We start from the raw sequence: 23,124 nt of genomic DNA, 5'->3' as shown, positions 1-23,124 counted from the left end.
AGAGGACCAAGGGAGAAGTGTGGCAAATACTGATGCTGAAGATATACAGGCAGTAATTGCTTATCAGAGGCATCAGTTAATGGCATTTCGGTTTTATGGAACTTGGCTAACACTGTTGTTAACCAGATTTTTGACAATGCTAGGCGATTTTCAGTGTCGGTGATCAGTTTATTGGCATTTACAACGTCGGAAATAGCAATTACTAACGTAATTATCCACAATTTTCGGTTATTGGTGCTCAGCCAGGAACAGAATCCCAGCCATTAACAAGGGACTGCCGACTGGCCACAAGTGATGAAGCTGACCCATGAATTGATGGTTGATTGTGTTCTTGAGGTTAAGAAGACTGTATAACTACAGTTTTCATTTGTCAGGAGTAGTCGTGGATATCACCAGAATCTACAGGTTCTGCAAAATTTAACAGAAGACTGAACTGAGGTGCCATACCTGCAAAATACCACTAGGGAAGATGAAGCTCATGAAAGAACAATCAAGAAGGTGGCGGAACATCTGACTGGACTTATATTACCAGCATCGGAGATGGGCAAAATACATCTTGACGGTGGCAGGCTTTGCCACAAGGTTCTCAAAGGCAGTAGCACTCCCCAAGTTCTCTGTTACAGTTTTAAGAAATAATAAAGATAAATTGTTTAACTGTCTCTTATGTCTCGGAACCATTGTCATAGCATACATCAAGTTCATACGTAAATCTAATTTCAAGAAACATTTGTGGATTAAGAGGCTGGTGAAATTTTGATAAGTTTTATCTGTTCAAAAGCATGCTTATGATCTTAGAGGTCTAGTAATCTGTTTATTGTAGATATTTTCAGACTACCTCAGTTGACCTTAATTATGTAATGTATAATTGTGGTAATGAAACCATAAACCAGAATCATCAGGAAGACAGAAAGAAATCCCGACATCCTTTCCTCATTTCTGTCTCGAGCAGAAAAGAGAATAGAGTCGACCACCGCTATTCGCGGATTTTTCTATGGACTTTATATACCCATTATTCATGGAAAATTTGCCTATCGCAGTATTTTTCACCGAAACATAGTCACAAATTACTGTATTTTCATACAATAATTTTTGTGAATACATGCACTTTTTGTGATAAAACTATTAAAATACTTAGGTACATATAAGCAATTTTAGGATTTTTTGTTTTAACTATCAAAATAGGCAGTTCTAAGTGTTTTCAGATGGATTTTAAGTATCGCAGATTTTAGCTATTCCTGAGGAGTCTGGTCCCCATCTCCCAAAAATATGGGGGGGTCTAATGTACAGTTAAAATGAATTTATTTTAGTGAGGGGGCCCTTCAAAGTACGAAACCCCTACCAGAACTCTTATGAGTTACAACACAGCAAAGATGCATCCTGTGCTGTATGCAACTAGGGAACTGATCCCAGGAGAAATGGAAGAGATGCTCAAGATGGGAATCATTGAAAGGTCAACATCTGCATAATGTTTGCCAGTAGTGATAATGAGGAAGAAACATGGATCAAACAGGTATTTTATGTATTACTGTCAGCATATGAAATAATGAAGTTGGAAAATAAACCCCAGGCTATGATGGTAAAACTGCAATGACAGAATTTTCACCAATGTGGACTTGAGCAAGGGATGTTGATAGATCCCAATGAAAGAAACATCAAGGGGGAAGACTGTTCGCAGTTTCAAGTGGATGTTACCAATTCAAGAGAATGCTACTTGGATTAATGAACTTGGCAACAACTTTCAACAATGTTGAGGACGAGCGTCTGTGGTAAGCGACTGTGGCAAGCTGTTGCTGATCCCTGCCTCAGCTTATAAACAATGGAAACCTATGGGAAGCCACATCCAGCCACACACCAACGCCACTCTGTGGCGCCACAAAGTGATTCGTGCACTCCTGGCCTAATTCCTAATGTAAAGGACCAACGGTTTATATATCTTCTAGGTAAAAATACATTTTAAAAGGAAAAGATATAATGTCAACAGAGAAGATTACACTTAAAATGAAAAGCTAATATATATATATATATATATAGCTACAGCTCAAAGGTAACACAAATGGTACAATATAAATCTCAAAAACAACCAACTTTACACAACTTCAATCAAATTTGGATTCAACTCATGAAAAAAAGAAAGCCCTCTAATTATTATACTGTTATTTTTATCTAATACATAATTAGTATCAGGTTCATACCTAGCACCAGCTGTCTAAACTCATCATATGAAGGCGTTGATTGAATGGCCCGTAGCTTCGCTGAGTTTTCAGTTGCATAACGCCTATCCGCTTCTATTCCTGCTCTCAGCCTTGCTTCTAGCTGACTAGAATCGATGCCACCTTCCCATCCACCACATGCCATCGTCCTGCAAGATTTTCACAGTTTAGTGGTCTACAGTGAATTGGCATTAGTCTAACAAGAGAATCCTTTTAGGATTATGCTACCTAGGCACAACATAATATACACTGAATAGAAATATGCTACCATGAACAGAATTACATGTATACGTACTACCTGGGCACAACATAACATACCATGAACTTTAAAGTATGATTTTCTTTAAACAAAATTATCCTGTAGATACAAACCATGGCCTTGCTAAAGATCATTACTACTCAAAGGGCTGTATCACATACCTTGCCAATTTCTAAGTCAAATTATTAGCGAATGAAATGTCAAATCTGAGTCTGATTAACAGGTGGTGCCAAAGCAGTGCTACCTTATGTTTCTCCTTTTTTTCTTTCAGGAGTAATGGGAAACCAGTACAGAGTACCCTACCCTCTTCTGTTCCTGAAGATGGAAATGGGAGGTTATGCAATTTAGAAAGCCATTTCTGTTCCAGCTAGGAAGACTCACTAGACTGGAATTACTGCAAGGGATAAGACTCTCTGAAGATATTTTGGTCTTGCCCTGCCATTTTGTTTCAACCTCCTTGGTAATGTTCCCATATCTACAAGAAAGTATGATAATGGGAGATAATTCAACTCTTCTTAGCATAGTTCTATTGGGAAGTCACTTTGTCATTCCAGATTTTGATGGCTTGATTATTAATTCAAAGACTACAGTTCTATGCTGGCAATTTGGAAACTTGACTTCTACCTTGATAAGGTTACATTATAGCTTGCTGCTGGTAAAGAGTTAATGGAAATTGTTTGTTTGGCAGAGAGAGGTGACTGCTTCATTCTACAAGGAATTTAGCATACCCACTGATATACTTTGGCCGGAACTCATGTTACATGAAAGTGCAGTACTCCAATGTTATGTGAGCTTATCATTTTGGATATTCTGGATTTTAAGTTATGGAATCTGTTTATTCAAACATTATCTTAGTGTTTGTGTAAATTGAGTTTTTGTTTTTCTAGTTCATAATTTTGTAGGGTAATTTAGTTTTTGTTTCCTTAACATTAGTATGTATTTTGATACTATTTCGGTTATTCACAATTGGTAAAGTTTTTGGAATTTTTCATTATCTCTCATTTGTTTCCTCCTCTTTTCAAGGTGATTACCATCAGACAATGACGTCCAATTTTATAAGAGATAAGTTTATTCAAAATCAGTCAAGTTACTTCCAATATTTAGCTGTAAACCCCTGTTTAAATCTGCAAGAAAAGTGGTTACTCCTCCAAAACATGAATAATTAACTGTGTTTTGTACAGAAATAAACTCTCTTCAGGCAAATATTTCCTATGAAGCTTTAAGCTGTAAAGCCTAGGGTCTGTGACAGATGACTAGGAAACTTACCTAGATGAGAAAACAGCTCTAATAAGAATGTGAGAGATGCCCCTCACTCTGTCACCTGAGATTTTTCATTTTGCAGCCTCACTCCTACACTCATGCATATGAGTGTAGGGTCTAAATTCATTGCTTCCTTGTGTGTTTAAGTTTTCTTTCCTATTTTCAATTTCTCTTGAGCTAAACAGATCTGCAAACAGAAGTGTGGGTACCTATTTGCAACAAAATTAGCAATTAATCTGCCTACAGAAGCAGAGATTGTAAAATAACAAAGGGAATAAAGCATTGCACCTCACACGAATAGTGCAGTGTGCCCAGAACTGTGTTTGTAGAATGAGTGTTTATGAACCAGGAAGGAACCTGGCACAAGTTCTTGTTCTTCAGCAGCCACTTTTTGATAAATCAGAAAAGATGAGCATTTTATCTGCTACCAGAAGCAGAGATTTACAATTTTCTCAAAATTCTATGGGTCCGTATCTCCTACAACATGTTTTTGTTTACAGTTCTCCATAGTATTTGGGTCGCTTATCAAGAATTTACCGATAATTTTCGTGGGTCGACTGTAATGAACCCTCAGGGGCTAGTACTAAAAATGGCGAAATACACTTGACGTCCCAGTGGCTGCTGTATTCATGGGAACATTCCTTGCAGTCCATGTGGAGTTACTGCCTAGAATTACCTTTTGTCAAATCCGATAACAGAGAAAAAAATGGTATTTCTACAGAAGCAGTCTGCACGGACTGCAAGGAACGTAACCACGGATACAACATCCACTAGGGATTGGCGTGTCCAATGTATTTCGCTGTGTTTAGTACTGGGCCCTGAGGGTTAATTACAGTCGTCCGAATAAATATTACTTAAAATTCTTGTTCAGTAGGTAAATCTGCATAGAAACACCGCAACTGCCATAGTCAAGGCCGCCGCGGATAAGAACCCTAGATCTACCAAAAAAATGAATCAGATTATAACTTATAGCTAAGGTAACAATACCAGCCACAACCCTTGGCTCCCTTCATACTAGATAATACCTACCTAGTAAGTACGGCAAAATTGTGACCAGCAAATACCCCTATTATGTTAGATAGCATGAAAGTTCTCATGATAACACTAACTGTCCTATAAATAGTGGTAGATCTAGTGTACCTATCCGCGGCGGCCCAGAGTATGGCAGTTGCGGTTTTTCTATGCAGTTTTACCCCCTGAACAAGAATATGAAGTAATATTTATTCGGACGACTCTAATTTACCTTTGAACTCTATCCTACGGTAAAGGGGATTCCCATTGGGAACCGGGGTTTTGGGTGGGGAGAAACCACTTGGGGGTGATTTTGCCGTGTTATTGTGGTATTTCCCACATTTATCACTTTTAAAAACACGAAATACAGGCGGAAATAAGAGATAACAAAACTAGCGATAGTGGAGCCGTTCCACATCCATATTCGTCTACTACTACTACTACCACAACACTGAATCCTACTACGCATGCGCTAATGCTACTGCGCATGCGCTAACTGTAAGGGAGCTTTTGGCCTAAACTCAGACTGCTTAGTGAGGAAAGAAATGGGGGTTTACGGGAGGGATACATGTATTTAGCCAAACACGTTACAGTATGACCCCTACGTTGCTACCGGACTGAGTGAAGGATTGGGTGGTACAGGGTTCCCAGATTTGGCAGTTTCTCACCAAATTTGGCCTTTTTTCCTAATTTGGTGGGTAAAAATTCACTTTGGCTGGTTAGTGGTAGTTTGGCTGGTTTTCAAATACTTTCTATTTGAGCTAAACACTGATCCCACGTTTGAGGAATAACTCCCCAGATTGGGAATTTTGAAGGTTTTCAGGAAAATCTGGGGAATTTGAATAGGTTTTCAGTAAAACTTGGTAACATTTCAGCAAAAATATGTAGATGGAATTAAAATAAAAATCACACACACACCAGACGACCACAAAACAGGCCGCCGGATTCTCAGAGAACGAGCCTCATTTCAAAATTTTCAATTCATTCTCGTTTTTTTTTTTCCTGTATTCTTATATTAGTTTATATTATCTAACTAAAACTATGATGCCGCTATACAAGCATATATATGATAAAAAAAAAATATACATTTATAAAGATAAATATAAAACGCACATATATTTGCCGGTTATTTGGGTTGGTTTGGATTTCCATTTGGCGGGATTTTGGCTGGTTTCATGGTAGACTTTGGCTGGTTGGTAGTGGTGTCATCTGGGAACCCTGGCTGGTAACCATACGTTGAGTTACATAAAAGCATTTACCTAATTTGTTTATTAAACATGTTATGTGAATTCTAGTGTTTATTCCTTTTCATTTTCCATAGTATTTGTATAATAACTGTTTTGAAATATCCCCACCCTAATCATTTCACCATATATAACTTGAAATATTATGTTATAATTGAGGACAGACACCTAAAAATGCCTACGTGTTGATATAGAACTCAGTTTTAGGACGTTTCGATACCTACCTGTTACGTGAAATTGCACATTGCGTTGCATATTACATACACACTCCCTATCATTTATACACAAGTCAATCCCTCCCCTTTCCAGTATTCACGACTGGCTCTTTACGTTACACCATTTACAATGCATTTCTCACCGATACCAATATCTAGATTAAAGTTTGCCATTATTTTTATAAAACCTACATTTAAATATATTCCATTATACACTTTTACAGACATTACAATTTACACCTCCCTTCCAGTTTCCTTACTATTATGCAGTTATGTATGGTTACTTTTTACATTTTACACTTCCACACCCATCAAAGTTAGGTTTATATGTCACTTTACCTACTGGGGGCCGAATCCCATCCCCCGGTTAGGCAACATACCCTTAGGGTTAGTTTGTTATATGTTGGTTTACCTACTAATTTTACTTCCTTGAAGGGGGTTACCCGGTTAGGCTAGGTTGGTTAGTTCTTCAAGGGTGGATACCGGGGGGGGGGGGGGGAGGGGGGGGGGGGGGGGGGGGGGGGGGGTTGGTTAGGTTACATTCCCTACTTGGTTACCTACTAGGTTAGGTTTGGTTAGGTTACATTCCTTACTAGGTTAGGTTAGGCCTTTAAGGGGGGGTACGGGGGGCGAAGCCCCCATGGTCAGGCAATATTCCCTACTAGGTTAGGTTGGTTAGGTTACATTCCTTACTAGGTTAGGTTAGGCCTTTAAGGGGGGGTACGGGGGGGCGAAGCCCCCCTGGTCAGGCAATATTCCCTACTAGGTTAGGTTAGGTTAGGTTACATTCCTTACTAGGTTACGTTAGGCCTAGTATTTCCCTACTAGGTTAGGTTAGGTTGCGTTCCTTACTAGGTTAGGTTAGGCCTTTAAGGGGGGTAGGGGGGGGGCGAAGCCCCCATGGTCAGGCAATGTTCCCTACTAGGTTGGTTAGGTTACATTCCTTACTAGGTTACATTAGGCCTAGTATTTCCCTACTAGGTTAGGTTAGGTTAGGCCTTTAAGGGGGGTACAGGGGGCCAAGCCCCCTGGTCAGGCAATTTCCCTACTAGGTTAGGTTTAGGAGTTGGTTTTAGGTTACATTCCTTACTAGGTTAGGTTAGGCCTTTAAGGCAGGGGTAAGTACGGGGGGGCGAAGCCCCCTGGTCAGGCCAATATTCCTTAATAATATCCTACTACGTTTAGGTTGGTTAGGGTTACATTCCATTACTTGGTTAGGTTAGGCCTAGTATTTTCCCATACCTGAAGGTTTAGGTTATGGGGGAGTTACGTTCCCTTACTAAGGTTAGGTTAGGCCTTTCTTTAAAGGGGGGTAACGGGGGGGTGGGGCGAAACGCCCCCCTAGGTTTCAGGCAAGTGTTTCCCGCTACTAGGTTCGGTTTAGGCCCTTTAAAGGGGGGGTAACGGGGGGCGAAGCCCCCTGGTCAGGCAATATTCCCTACTAGGTTAGGTTAGGTTACATTCCTTACTAGGTTAGGTTAGGCCTTTAAGGGGGGTCTGGGGGGCAAATCCCCCCTGGTCAGGCAACATTGCCTACTAGGTTAAGTTCCCTACTAGGTAAGGTTACATCCCCTGCTAGGTTAGGTTATGTTAGGTTGGTTTGGTTCTTCAAGGGGGGGTTACCGCAGGCCCAACCCCACCCTGGTCAGGCAACATCCCTACAAGTTTAATTAGTTTTGTTATATGCTAACCTATGTTTAATTTGGTCTTTTGTATTTATTAAAACAACTATAGGCCCTATTACACATTTACCACCCAGGACTTAAATCCCACCCCCTCTGGGCCGTTATATATGTATTTGTATTATTTCATATTTTGAACCCATCCCACATTTACATTTAGTTCCTTAACTACCCTTTATTTTCTTTTATTACCCTTAACATTGCCAACTTATCTTGTTAAGTGCTTGTTCATTTACCTCAGCCCCACCCTGCCTCAACCAATAGCATCAAAGCATTTTTACTACTCCACCCCACCTCTCCTACCCTGTTTTCTACGGTCTGGCCTCCTGCCACCTCCTAACTGTAGAACTCAACACTGTTGAATCTGCCGCCATGACATCCACTGCTGCATCTACTTCACGCTCGCCCCAGCCCCTCACCAGGAACTCTTTGCCAACTTCATGTAACAATTGTTACATGAGTTACAAAGATTTTTCTGCCTTTTACTCAGGTAATTATGATCGACTAATCGGTTTTTTGCCCAGGACCATGGCCTCCTGAGAAAGCAGGTCTTTTGCCCCCATTCAGTCGACTCCAAGATACGGGAGGAGAATGTATAACTTCGTCGGGTACTTGGCTGTTGCTTATTTCAAGCTGCATTTTGAGGAACCCAAGACCCGCCTCCACGCATTCTTAAAAGCAGCTGCTGCTGTGTACCCTCCACCCCTTTAAGGTAAGGTCCAAACATTATTCTTAATTATTATGTTTTAGGAAAGTGAGTGTTAGGCTTTCGCCGAAAGTTGCGTCAAGGTATGTTACTATTCAGTGGGGTGCTGCTAAGACAACTCGTACCTTCCACCTTACCCCGCCCACCCTCTGTGCGTTACCCCCCCCCCCCTTAGTTGAACATATGGCTCGTGGTGGTTGGGAATTTAAACATGGCGGCTGTGTTTACATTGCCTTTCACCGTAACGAATACTTGGTACCTTCCTATAGGACCGTTCTTCGGTGACTTAGACTATGGCAATTGACCTTTTCTATGTTATTTTAGTTGCTTTACAAGGGTTGTAAGGAATATTTTTGTTCGTTTGGTTGGAACTAAACTTTAATATACCTTTGAGTTTGGTGCGGCTATTATGTAACTTTCAAAGGTCAATTACTGCTTAGTACAGCCGCCCGAATGGATATTACTTTTAAATCTTGTACAGTAACTCAAATAACATAGGAATCAGTCAATTGCCATAGTCTAAGCCACCGCGGATTGCTTCTGTAGAAATACCTAAATAGTACCTAGGCTAGTTGCTGTCGGTTCCATAGCCACGGTGTTTTGTTTATTTAGGTAGGTATGGCCCCCCTTTAGCCTAGGCTATTCCCTTATTTTTTTTTTTTAATTTCTTTACAATCTCTGATTCCGTACTAAGCACACAATGTTTTAATTGCTTACAATAATTCAATAAATACTTTATAAATCTGTGTTTTTCTTTACATAGCTAAAACAGTGAATTTGGACCTCCTAACATTGGCCCTGCCCTAAAAATCCAGGTTGCCCACTGCGGTCTTTTATTATCATATTTAAGGCCTTGGTATTGAATTATAGGCTTAATAGTACCCTTCAGCGTGCATCCAAGTGTATAATAGACGTCATAATTAACCAAAGAATAATGGGGTTACGCTTCCGTCAGGAGGCGACGAACATCCTCCTCCCGAAGGAGGAGAGAAACTCTCTCTCTCTCACCAGTTCTCTAGAAGACCCAAGTAACGCGTGAACAGCTCCAGTTTCCACAGTTCCTTTGTAGGCTATGGCTAGCCTACGTTAGCGCCGTTGTTAAATCAAGGAGGGGGAATTAGTAAATCTTTTTTCGGGGGAGGCGACTGACGACGTACGTAACTTCTTCTTCCACAACAAAACACCAAAACACAAACAAGTACCAGCGCGAAGAGCGGCGCCCGACGTCCGGCGCTTCAGAGCTAAACAAGGGCGTTTTCTGTCTTTTAATATTGTGAGTAATGATTTTCTCGAATGATCCTGTGGTAGGAGTATTTATGAATATTACCACCTTAGGTCCTGCGTTTCGTTAAAGGCGATTAAAAGTACAGCTATTACCTTGCAGTCTTCCTTTTTTTTTTTACTAAAAGGCTAGGCCCACACCCAATAACTGTGGAAACTGCTGCCTTGCAGTCGTACATTTTAGTCAAAGGCTAGGCCGATTTCAATAACCGTGGTTGACGACAACAAGGGCATGGGGTCGTAAAAACCCCCTTTGGCAAACAATAAACCACGCCTGATGATGCCTTTGATAGAAGGCAGTGGAGAAGGCGCATCAGGCAACCGACCCTTATATTAATGTAGGGATAACCGTGGGAAAGAACAAGTAATGATTCTCTCATTCTCTTAATACTGTTTTAGATATATTCTTGCTTGGGAAATTAAACTGAAGTTTTTTCTACTCGTCGATTATATAGTTCTTGATGGTTTCTCCTCAGTGCCATAAAAGATTGCTTTCTATGTAATTAAAAAATAAACTAGAATCTTGTACGCAACTATGCACTAACTCGCGAGGTAATAACAATAACATTTTTCTTCAGACCTTACATCCTGACTTCTTAAACCTCTCTCCTGCATGTTATTTGCCATTTTATCCTTCCTACTCTAATTCTTGGCCTTCCTCTTCGTCCCTTTCCCTCCGAGGAAGGTGGAGAAGGCTGATAGGAAACAAAGATCCCATGGCTAAATGGGCAAAGCTCAAGACAAAGAAGAACAAGATGATTTCTTTTCCACAGTTTTAGGCAAATGAAAATTTCATATGGGGCGGCCACTTAAGATTATCATTCATATATATATATATATATATATATATATATATATATATATATATATATATATATATATATATATATATATATAATATATAATGACAGCGGGCAGACAGCTATACATTCCAACAGGGTTCCAGAAGACAACAGCCCATACAATCAATTTATTAAGAGACGTTTCATGTCCCCTGATATTGGCAGATCATCAGTCTGTTATAAAATTTATTGTTTTAAGAAACATTAAACTAAAGTAAAAAGTACAATCTACAAATATGAATTATTGACAGAGGCTTATAAGTACTAGAAGACTATCTATCAGTTCAGAGAAGAGGAGCAGAATGACTAGAAACGCGAGGACCGACCGAACTACACTTCAGGCAAACGAAAGGGGAGTGGCAGAGACGTAATTGTTTAAATTAGGTGATAGGTGTTTGATGTAAAGTGACTCAAGTGTTGTTAGAAAGGATGCTCGGGTTGTTGAGGTAAGGATAGAAAAATGTTTTTTCCATAGGAATCTTACACTTTGAGGCATGTGTTCGAATACTCGAGAGTTCGGGATTCGATATCCCAGATCCCGTCCTATAGCTGAGTCCCATGTGACTATAATAATGGACTTGCAACAATCTCCGTGTTGAGCCAATGTAAGTACCAAGGCATCTTGGGCAATCATATTTATAGATTACATTGGACAACATAAAATCTTGCAGCTTATCCTTGTAATTGAAGAGGCTACCTATCCTTTTTGGATTTACAGGGATTAGGGTTAGTCTTAGGAAACCTAATTCTTTTTCTATAATGTTTTTTATATTCAAGCGCAGGTTATCTGTTGATAAAGGGAATGGATGCGTACATATTAAGCTTATGTACGTTGAAACTAGCAGGGGGTGGAGATACGTAATTAGAAACCATTTTATTAATAATATTAAGAACAAATTGCTTTAGGTAAGAGTTTGCTGTAAAAATTTGTTCTTAATATTATTAATAAAATGGTTTCTAGTTACGTATCTCCACCCCTTGCTAATTTCAACGTACCTAAACTTAATATGCATGCATCCATTCCCTTTATCCACACAGATAACCTGCGCTTGAATATAAAAAAATATATAGAAAAAGAATTAGGTTTCCTAAGACTAACCCTAATCCCTGTAAATCCAAAAAGGATAGGTAGCCTCTTCAATTACAAGGATAAGCTGCAAGATTTTATGTTGTCCAATGTAATCTACAAATATGATTGCCCAAGATGCCTTGGTACTTATATTGGCTCAACACGGAGATTGTTGTGTTGAGCAGAAGTCTGGTAAGATTAGTTATGTAGGAAATATATTAGCTAGGAAACTCTAATAGTAGAGTTTTTAGTAGATGAAGGCGAAAGAGAAGTAGAAGAGAAACGCAAACCAGGATGTTTGCAATACGACACTCGTAAAACGCAGAAAAAGGACTGAGTGCGACATAACAAAAATCGATGATGCAAACTGTTAGATGTAAACTTTGACCCGGGAGCAATGAATAACAAGTGGGTGGAACTAGCTTACAACTGCTCACAGCAAACGCCCTGATTTGTTAGATGATGTCGCCGGAAGTGGTAGGCGTTAAAGATTACCCAATTATGAAGAATTAGGGTGGTCTTAAGAGGAATCCAGAAAAAGAAGAGGCAGAGCCAGAAATCAGAAATTGGTCCATAGTTCAGTTGGAATGATGGAAAGAATCAGTTAACTACTCACTTCTGGACACACAACTTGTGTTGGTTTAAACTCTGTTTATCCTATGTCATTAAGACTTGTGTGATAGGAAAGTGAGATTGTGTGTGTTACAATATTAACTAAGAACAAAAACTGTGGTGTTTAACTTGCCCAGAATTCTAAAGGAAACCGAACTCATATATTTTCTCTATGTGATTTGCCTCCTGAGAGACCAACCGAGAAGATCAAGAATCGGCCAGTATGCAGAAACAGTAGTCCAGAAGAACGGAGAAGTATTAGAAATATATTATAAGATAAGTTCCTAATAGAGATAGAAACTCAACGCTGTGTAGATAAAGAGTACCACCATATAACATATAACAAATAATAACCAAAAATAAAAGGGAAGGAAGAACATCGTAACATAAAATGGTGGCAGCGGTGGGATTCTAAGTGCAAAACACCAACGCGTATAGTGATTATACACACATATACACACCGACACAGTGGAGATATAAAAGGCGGAGAAAATATAATACATACCGACAGACAAATTAATTGAATTATCGCTGAAAGGCGGAGCACATAGTGATTAGCGCTATAACAACTGAACCAACAAACAACAAAATGTTGAAGGCACAAACATTCTACAATTGAAGAAAAGAATTACCGAGTTCAATAACTCGAAGGATGAAGAAAACGGAAATTCGTCGAAGCATAATGAAATATAACTCTAGACTGAGCACCTGCCTAGACTCAACAACTTCATAACAGAGAAGAGGGCAAACGAAAATTCATCAAGTGGATGTAACCTACTTTGCCCAGCGGCGAAATGCAGTGAGAAGCTACAAAGATTAGTGGACGTCTGTAATGGTGTAGTTGTTGCAGAATTCCGCAATCCCCAAGCCAACTCGACAGTTCACATTAGCGGAAAAACAGGAACTTCAAATTCAGCACAGCGGAGCTTCATAACAAACCATTGACTGAATTCTTCAATTAACATAAGAGGACTAACCATCGTTACGGCAGAGATAGCGCCCAATTCACCAACGGCACGAACAGTCATCACCAAAGAGAACGGCGGTGACGTTACCGATGAGAGCAAGAAAATAGATGAAGCTTTACTCTATGTTAATTCAGAGAAGGGAGACGCTCATCGGACCCTAAATTAATTCAGGTTCAGGGAAATCAAAACTTTTACAGAATTTAAGAAAGTGTGTTTTGAAATTTGGGAGCCTATCACTCAGCAAGATCGATGGTACAACCTCAGTAAGTTTTTACACCAGAAGTATGATGGTAATAGAATAGCAAACCTCCATACTGATGTAGAAAATGTCATCCATAACTTAACTAATGATTTAAAGAGAACTTGAGTAAATATTGGCAATCGCAATGATTTTACTGATGATGTAGCAGATTTAGTGAGTTTAAGACAGGTATTAAACTACATCTCCTTTGGTACTGTACTATATGACGCTATCGGGGAGGAAGATAAAAGAGTTTTTACGAAACAAGAACCTGATCCCAAGAGTGATAGTCTCGTAGCTTTAAAGTTCATGCAAAGGGAATTGCGAAAAAGAGAACTGAATCTAACAAAGGAATTTACAGGTTTTGTAAATAATGGAAACACAGGTAGAAATAGGAATAATTTTCAGAGAAGTCCGTTATTATAGTCACATGAGACTCAGCTATAGGACGGGATCTAGGATATCGAATCCCGAACTCTCGAGTATTCGAACACATGCCTCAAAGTATAAGATTCCTATGGAAAAAACATTTTTCTATCCTTACCTCAACAACCCAAGCATCCTTTCTAACAACACTTGAGTCACTTTACATCAAACACATATCACCTAATTTAAACAATTACGTCTCTGCCACTCCTCTTTTGTTTGCCTCTGAACTGATAAGTAGTCTTCTAGTACTTATAAGCCTCTGTCAATAATTCATATTTGTAGATTGTACTTTTTACTTTAGTTTAATGTTTTTTAAAAAAATAAATTTTATTCCAGACTGATGATGTGCCAATGTCAAGGGGCACGAAACGTCTCTTAATAAATTGATCATGTGAGCTGTCGTCTTGCTGGAACCCCTGTTGGTGCACACACACACACACACACACACACACACACACACATATATATATATATATATATATATAGATATATATATATATATCATTATATATATATTATATATATGTTAAGGGGGGATTCCCCCCCCATTATTCATAAGGTAAGCGTGAGACACGAGAAACACACTCGTTAGCAAACATAAGTTTAAAGACAAAGTTAATAAAATGGAACATCTTACAAGATATCAAACAAGCCATCCCTTTGGCTAAAGTAACTCAACACTCACCCAAACAGCCGGATCACTATAAACACTTAATAAAAAAACTCCCGGCGAATGCCACGGCATCTTGCCTGTGACTTGAAGCCCTCTGTCAAAATCCACCCTTAGGCTTGGGTATGACACTCTTAAAGGGAAGAGGCACACACGCACTTACGAACACACAGTTCGATAGCGCCTCGCAGTTCTAGCTGCATCCAGTTTCACAAAGGCACTTTGAGAAGAGTTCATAAACTCAGTACATTGACTTGTCGAACTAAGCATTTTTATCTCACGCCATCCCCAGAAACTCATTCATCAGCTACTCTCAGGTCGTCACCTCTACACTGTTCTCCACATTCCATAGGTCAAAGGGAACACATGGACAATATATTATTATCAAAAACCCTAGGCCTTACAGATGCTCGGCCACCCCATATGCTAGCCCCCGCCTAGCAAAATTGCTTATAACACAAAACACTGGCCGGCTTAAAATAAAATATAAGAAATAACTGCACGTCTCTGGCATTATAAAATAAAGTCTTATCACGCTTTAATCTCCAAATAGCACTAGACGCATTTTCTCTCATATTTTCTGCATTAGGATTCTTGAATATCCCTCTTCGCTTGTCTGCAAGTAGCTGCTCCTGTAGCAGACTGTAGCAGGCTGTAGGAAGACAGAATGCCTCCCTCATTGTAGAAGACTTCTCACGGCTTCTGCAGATCCCCAAAAGACACGCTGTAGAATTCTCTTGAACACCCACGTGGGAACTCTTGTAATCACCAAAACTGGCAGCATCCTCACGGCTGGTGGACGTCTTGCTGGCGTCGGGAAACGACTTTTTTTTTGGTGTGTGTTAGTATGTCAGTCAAGTCACTGGTCAATCTAAGAAAATTAACCCAGACATACTACTTCTATCAAACAATGATCTCAAAAGGTCAGAAATACTAACTAAACGTCTCCCAATTAACTCCCTTAATATGACTACCAAATCATAAGTCATTATCACAACTCCCAAAGAAAAAAAACATCAAGTTCTCCAACTCAATTCTCCAAACTCACACATCAGCACACACACAACTCAGAAATCACAGCAACTCCACGGAATTCTGCACTCACATTTCAAACTCGAATGTGCTCACAAGAAAAAAAAAGAAAAGATAAAAATCGCAATGAGCCCAAGGAAAAAAAAGAATCTCGTAACACCCAGACCCAAAAAATGTTCTCTCAAACTCTGATATTTGAACAACCCACAAAATCAGCAAAAATCTCCAACTTTTAACAGCAAAAACCCCTTTACTGCTCATACAATTAATTACAAAAAGACTTAATGTCAAACTCCCTTTACTTAAGTAACAACCCTCGAAAAAGTACATCTCCCGGTAAAATCAAATCCAAAAAAGAAATGCTACTTAAGCTCAATCCCCCAATTACATCTCTCACAGGAAAAGGAAGAAAAATAATAAAAAAAAAGGATAATCACAAGAAGATTTCCCCAATCACAAAATACATAATACATGTAAAATATGCATAACTCCCGCGTTTTTCCCAAGAAATGCTCCATGTAATGCCCCGGAATTTGCCAGAAAGCAAACTCTTACCCATGCGCTTTCATGAAATGCTATTGTCAACATTTCCAGATATTGCGAAAATTCTGATCTATCATCATCAGAAGAAAAGAAACAGCACACGGCTCATCACATCGCTTGTCAGCAGAAAAATCGCCTGCGGACGCATGTTCAAACAGAAGCATAAAAATTGTCTAGTCAGACACATAAGTTTGGAAACTCATGATTCTCAAAAAAACGTCTAACAGACACATTTCACAGAATTAACTCCAGGATATGACTAATGTGTTCAAAAATTTGTCTCGAAGACTTATTCTCTCAACATGACTTTGCCCCAAATTATATTTCTCCAAAAATAATACACTTGTGAACATAAAAAATGCACACATCTCCAAATGACTCGTAATACAGTAATGCCATTCGCCTCTAAATAGTCACGAAATCAAAGAGAAAGAACTACAGAAATCTCCTCTTGACTCGAAAAAACTCCCATAACCACAAAAAAAGGGTCACCCGCCAAGGATTAATTCCAACTCCACATATTTCACCATATTAATAATAACACCACTCCGGATATAAAAATATTTCCTCCATTTGGTTAATAACCAACCCCCTTATATTTCTCTCTTATTTCTCCAATAGCCACATGTTAATAAAAACAACTCCACTCCAGGAATAGAGAATAATCACCTCTATTTCGGCAAATACAAAATATTTACCTCTATTTCCCCAATGACTCCATGTGGAATAAAACAAGGCTCCAAAAAATGTGCACTCAAGGCAACGAACTCACACACTCACAAATATTGCCCATAATCTCCAAATATGTGTCTTCATTTGCAACAAAGATGGCTGCAAAATAATTGAACTAAACATAGCTCTCATCACCATTATTGGCAAATAACAAAAATGGCCAAAAATATATCTCCCATATATTATATCTCAAATTATAACTCCAAAATAATATATACCTCCAATTATCTCTCCAAATATATCTCAATTATAACTCCAATTCTCCAAAGAATAACTCAATGTTATAGTAAAAAACTATAAAAACTCTCTCCATTTAGCATAACTGCTAAAAAAGGGCAAAAACTCGGCAAATAAAACTGTCTAGAAAATTCTAGAAAAAATCACCAATGTGCCACAAGTCATTATAACAGAACTCCGAATACAAAGTGTCTTAGCAAAGACTTCTCCATATGCACTACGACATAAGTCACTAGAAAACTTAGCCAAGTTTCCTATCTCTCACAAAGTTGTCACAAATACAACAAATGTATTGTGCAAGAAAACTCACAATTTCTGGAACATAAACATCCAGAGAAAAAATGTAGTGCCACTACGTATGCATCCAAAACATGCAAGAATTCTCCCATATATTTCTCTATAGCATCAAACAGCTGAAACACAAACACGTTCCCGAACAATGACTCTAAGTCATGAACTGAGATATTAAAAAATATTCACACCAACTGGAGAGAAAAACAAAAACAAACTCAAATTCACCCTTGGTAAAAAAAACTTGTGTCAGCGATGGCTAACTTCCAAAAAAGGAGAAAAGAAAAATCAACGGCCTTGTTCACTATCTCCCGTAACTCACCAGATGTCAAGCAATTATCTGCTGAACCCATAAAAAAAAGAGGAAAACAAAAGAAAATAATGTGTTGTTAGTTCCTCCCATATTCAAAAAAGATTTCACCTCCCTTGATAGCATTAAAACGCCCACGTATTAGTATAAAAAAAATCAGTATCAGAAATATCATTATCACAAAATCACCAAAAAAATTGCTATCATCAAAATCATCAGTATCAGTACAAAAAATATCACCAATGTTAATGCTTGTCCATTCTCCAAAAATTCAGCAAAAAACTCAGCAAGAGTTCAACAAGATTCAACACAATTCACCAAGATTCAGTCAGATTCATCAAGATTCAGCAAAACTCATCCCCGTGAATCACTGAAAATATTCTCCAAAGTTACAAAAACTCAACAAATAATTATGACAAGCCTTCTCCCATTAATTCATCGTAATAATTCTCCATGAATAATTATCTGTAATAATTATAGAATAATCTCCCATGAAATATCTCAAAACTCTCTCGCAAAACAAGTCTCCCGTAATGATAATTATACTTAAGCAAACCTCCCGTGACACATCTCAAGTATAATAATTATTAATAATAACAATAATAATAACTCTCCATAGCAATAATTCTCTTGCAAAAATTTCAAGTAAAGGTGAAATTCAAATAGCATACAACAGTATTGCTGAATCTCATGACATACAATGTCTCCAGATGCAACATCATTTCCACACAACACAGATACAACACCAATCATCGGCATTTGAAAGTAATTTCTCCAACACAATAAAAAAATAATAATAATAATCTGTGTCTCCCCAATATATTTGTGTCTTTCAAGGCACAAGTAAAACATACTCCTATACAATGCATTTCAATTCTCTCTTTTATTTCCTTTTCTCTTCCTCTAAGATAAAACAAAAAAAATCTTTTCTAAAAAAAAAAAAAAGACTCTACGGGCGTTTTACTTCATCAACTAATCAATCAGCTGATATCTTAGCATCCAATGTCAAGGGCAAACCCATACCCCAGCACAAAGAAAAAAAAGGAAAAGGGGGAGTTCACCCACACTGAGAAAAAAAAAGGTTTCTCCCCCCCTGAGAACAACCCCTCAGTCAAGCGACAGAACAGCCCGAGGCATACACAGTAGTACCCCCATCTCCCCTTAAACAGTGTCTTAGGACCCCCTCTCAAGGTATACACTAGTGCCCTCCCCTGCACCATCTATCGAGGGAGGCCAGTAGTACCCTCCATGCAACTATCCCCCCGAGGGATGCCAGTACCCTCGCAATGCAACGCGCCTCTCTGCAGAAATGTGCTGAGCCCGTAAAATTGTGGCCACTCTTGTCTCCAAACCAAATATGCTTATCTAAGCACAGTTCACATGCATAAATACATCTTAATACACCCCTATGTTTTGAACAAAGACGAATACATACGTCTATTATAAACAGGCGTGAATAAAGAAAACACGTCACTTCTGCTACTATGGGCAAAGAAAAAATGTTTTGATCTCTTGAACCAACCCCATTTCCCTGAAATATTTAAACAAAAACCCTCTCCCTTTGATAAACAATAGTTTTAACACTCACCACTCCATAATGGGAACAAAAGGAACTCGAAATTCTCGTGAAACGCGGCAGTGATACTAACAACAACAGCCGCACGGGTATCTCGGAACACACTCGTCATTGCACAATCAAAAGTCATACTGGGTGCGCCCACTGCTTCTAGGCTGTCTGCCTGGGAAAAATGCTGAGTCCAATAAAATCCTTCCCTCCCTTTAGCACAGTTAACAGATAGATATTTTCTCATTTTTTCTCACTAAGTAACTGAAAACTAACAGCTTAATGATTTTCCACAATCCCACCAAGGCTTTGTTGTTCGAAAACTATCGCTAAGCCATAACCCCTTTTATTTTCTAACTGGCCACCCATCTCTACATTGGCGTTCCTAGGCATAAAGAAAAGAAAGAAAACTTTTATACCACCTCTTAACCGCCTGCCACCACTGTTAATGGGGGGATTCCCCCCCCCATTATTCATAAGGTAAGCATGAGACACGAGAAACACACTCGTTAGCAAACATAAGTTTAAAGACAAAGTTAATAAAATGGAACATCTTACAAGATATCAAACAAGCCATCCCTTTGGCTAAAGTAACTCAACACTCACCCAAACAGCCGGATCACTATAAACACTTAATAAAAAACTCCCGGTGAATGCCACGGCATCTTGCCTGTGACTTGAAGCCCTGTCAAAATCCACCCTTAGGCTTGGGTATGACACTCTTAAAGGGAAGAGGCACACACGCACATACGAACACACAGTTCGATAGCGCCTCGCGGTTCTAGCTGCATCCAGTTTCACAAAGGCACTTTGAGAAGAGTTCATAAACTCAGTACATTGACTTGTCGAACTAAGCATTTTTATCTCACGCCATCCCCAGAAACTCATTCATCAGCTACTCTCAGGTCGTCACCTCTACACTGTTCTCCACATTCCATAGGTCAAAGGGAACACATGGACAATATATTATTAATCAAAAACCCTAGGCCTTACATATATATATATATATATATATATATACATATATATATATATATATATATACATATATATATATATATATATATATATATATATATATATATATATATATATGGGTCTAGGACTTTTCGTCTAAAGCACTTTCATCTAAAGCACATTTGTCTAAGGCACTTTGGTCTAAAAGTACTTCAGTCTAAAAGCACATTCGTCTAAGGCGCTTTGGTCTAAAAGTACTTTGGTCGTAAAGCACATTCGTCTAAGGCACTTTGGTCTAAAAGCACTTCAGTCTATAAGCACATTCGTCTAAGGTGCTTTGGTCTAAAAGCACTTCAGTCTAAAAGCACATTCGTCTAAGGCGCTTTGGTCTAAAAGTACTTTGGTCTAAAAGCACATTCGTCTAAGGCACTTTGGTCTAAAAGTACTTCAGTCTAAAAGCACATTCGTCTAAGCGCTTTGGTCTAAAAGCACTTCAGTCTAAAAGCACATTCGTCTAAGGCGCTTTGGTCTAAAAGCACTTTGGTCTAAAAGCACATTCGTCTAAGGCACTTTGGTCTAAAATACATAAAATATATAAAAAGGTAAAATGATGACAAGCAAAAATTAAGAGACTTTATTAGAATATAAAAAGTATATTTTAGTTTTACCAAACCACTGAGCTGATTAACAGCTCTCCTAGGGCTGGCCCGAAGGATTAGATATTTTTTACGTGGCTAGGAACCAATTGGTCACCTAGCAACGGGACCTACAGCTAATTGTGGGATCCGAACCACACTTTATCGAGAAATGAATTTCTATCACCAGAAATCAATTCCTCTGATTCTGCGTTAGCCGAGCCGGGATTCGAACTTCGGACCACCGGATTGGCAGCCGGGCGCAAAAACAACTCGTCCAGTGAGGAACTATATTAGAATATAAATTTATAAGGTTAAAGATAAAATTATAACTATTACTACACACAAAATTAATGAAAATGTAAATAAGAGACAGTATTTAGAAAGACCCAAATTATATGCAATGCTTCTGAGGTAATCTTCCACTGAACGATTCTGGTAATCGGTACCAACATTGTAAATTCTTATTTCTCTTCTTGCTACGTTGGTATTTTTTTGCTTTGGGCTTGCTCCTACGGTAAGTTGAGATATTCTTGTTTTGATGATTTGTTCTTCTCTTCTTAGAGCATCCAGAACATTATATAAATTTGAATGAGCTCTAACTAATACACCAAATCGTCTATACCATGCTTCTACAGAATTTATCGTACGAACGTTACCTTCGAGTGTGAGCTCATAAACATTCCATTCATGTACTGAAAATAATGGCTTGGGCCGTCTTCCATTTCGTCTTTGCACCCCGTTTACAAAAGTATTGTCTATGTATACAATAAACGGCAATGTATTTTCTGGTGCTTATTGTTTTAAACATGGAATTCCTCTTGGTACATCATCAATAGGCAGAAAGGCTAAAGGATTAACTTTCAGACAAAATAAAGCAAAAATGAAAAAAGCAAAAATGCAAAGCAACATCCCCTAAAGCACGCAAAAATGCATTTCGAGCTGCAAGTTCAAAGTCAATGCTAACTTCTGTTACGTCAGTTTCAATTCCGTGTGCTTCCATATTTTCTAAAATTGCATACAACATTTTAACATAAATTTCTTCTTATTTCCCTGGTAGTAAAGCAAAAAAGAAGTGGATGTATTTCCCTGTGAATTTCGGCATGAATTGTATATATTTGATAGAAGATGTTAAGACACGTTTCAAAAGTGCCATCAGCAAACCAGTGCTTTGAGGATCCCAACTTTTGGAGTGATGATGGGGATGCAAAGATCAAAATTCTATCCTCATCATCTTGTCCACTATCATGTAGCAGCCAGTTTTCTCCTCCTACTGTTATTCTAAATCTACCTTGCACAACTACATTGGCTAATGATGTCGGAAGCTTGGAAATTGTTTACTGTGGTAGGAAGCAGCGGCTGGGAACATTCAGGAACCTCACTCATTGCTTCAGATATTATTGCTGCAGGCGTTTCAGATGTTGTACTAGTGCTTTTAGACTAAAGTGCTTTTAGACCAAAGTGCTTTTAGACCACAGTGCCTTAGACGAATGTGCTTTTAGACCAAAGCGCCTTAGACGAATGTGCTTTAGACGAAAGTGCTTTAGACGAAAGGGTCGTACCCCATATATCTATATCTATATATATCTATATATATATATTAGTATATATATATAGATATATATATATATATATATATCTGTGTGTGTAATATGTTCACACTTAGTATGGTACAAATATATAAATTTTTATTATGTATATGCACACATAAGACCCATAATAGTATGTAGCATTGTACATACTGTACAGGTAAACAAAGACTGATATCACAACTCTCCTTCACTTACTAGTTCACTTTTTCGCAAAAAATATAAATATATAAAATATATAAAAATAAGTACACCGTGTCCATAAAGTCCCTGTACCATTACAGGTATTTATTGCTTGTAATGGTACTGGGACTTTATGGACACCCTGTACTATAGATGTAAGTAAATAAGTTCGTAAATAAATAAGAAAATATTACGTAGAAATAGATAAAAATATGAATAAAAAATAAGTAAGAATAACTGGTTAATAGAATATAATTGAATGCCTTGGCAAATAAATAAATGGAGTAAATACAAGGCGTGACGCGACCTCCAGCTAACTTGGGGCGAGTGCAAGATTTTCCCATCACGCATA

At 38.4% G+C, this 23,124-nt stretch overlaps 2 protein-coding genes across 2 annotated transcripts in view; one reads left to right on the top strand and one right to left on the bottom strand.

Moving 5' to 3' along the window:
* LOC135207228 (coiled-coil domain-containing protein 103-like) overlaps positions 1–9,824 on the bottom strand; it is a 132,000-nt gene extending 122,176 nt beyond the window's left edge. Inside the window, 2 exon segments of the mRNA XM_064238857.1 lie at positions 2,193–2,359; positions 9,596–9,824. Coding sequence (XP_064094927.1) covers positions 2,193–2,355 — 163 coding nt within the window. The 5' untranslated portion in view covers positions 2,356–2,359; positions 9,596–9,824.
* LOC135207227 (uncharacterized) overlaps positions 9,787–23,124 on the top strand; it is a 33,286-nt gene continuing 19,948 nt past the window's right edge. The window contains exon 1 of the mRNA XM_064238856.1: positions 9,787–9,860. The gene's annotated coding sequence lies outside the window, so the exon portion shown is untranslated. The remainder of the gene's footprint in view (positions 9,861–23,124) is intronic.

This window comes from Macrobrachium nipponense, chromosome 32 (assembly GCF_015104395.2).
Source record: "Macrobrachium nipponense isolate FS-2020 chromosome 32, ASM1510439v2, whole genome shotgun sequence".
Lineage (NCBI taxonomy): Eukaryota > Metazoa > Arthropoda > Malacostraca > Decapoda > Palaemonidae > Macrobrachium > Macrobrachium nipponense.
Note: the sequence above shows the minus strand (reverse complement) of the source record. Positions and strands in the feature narration are given on the sequence as shown.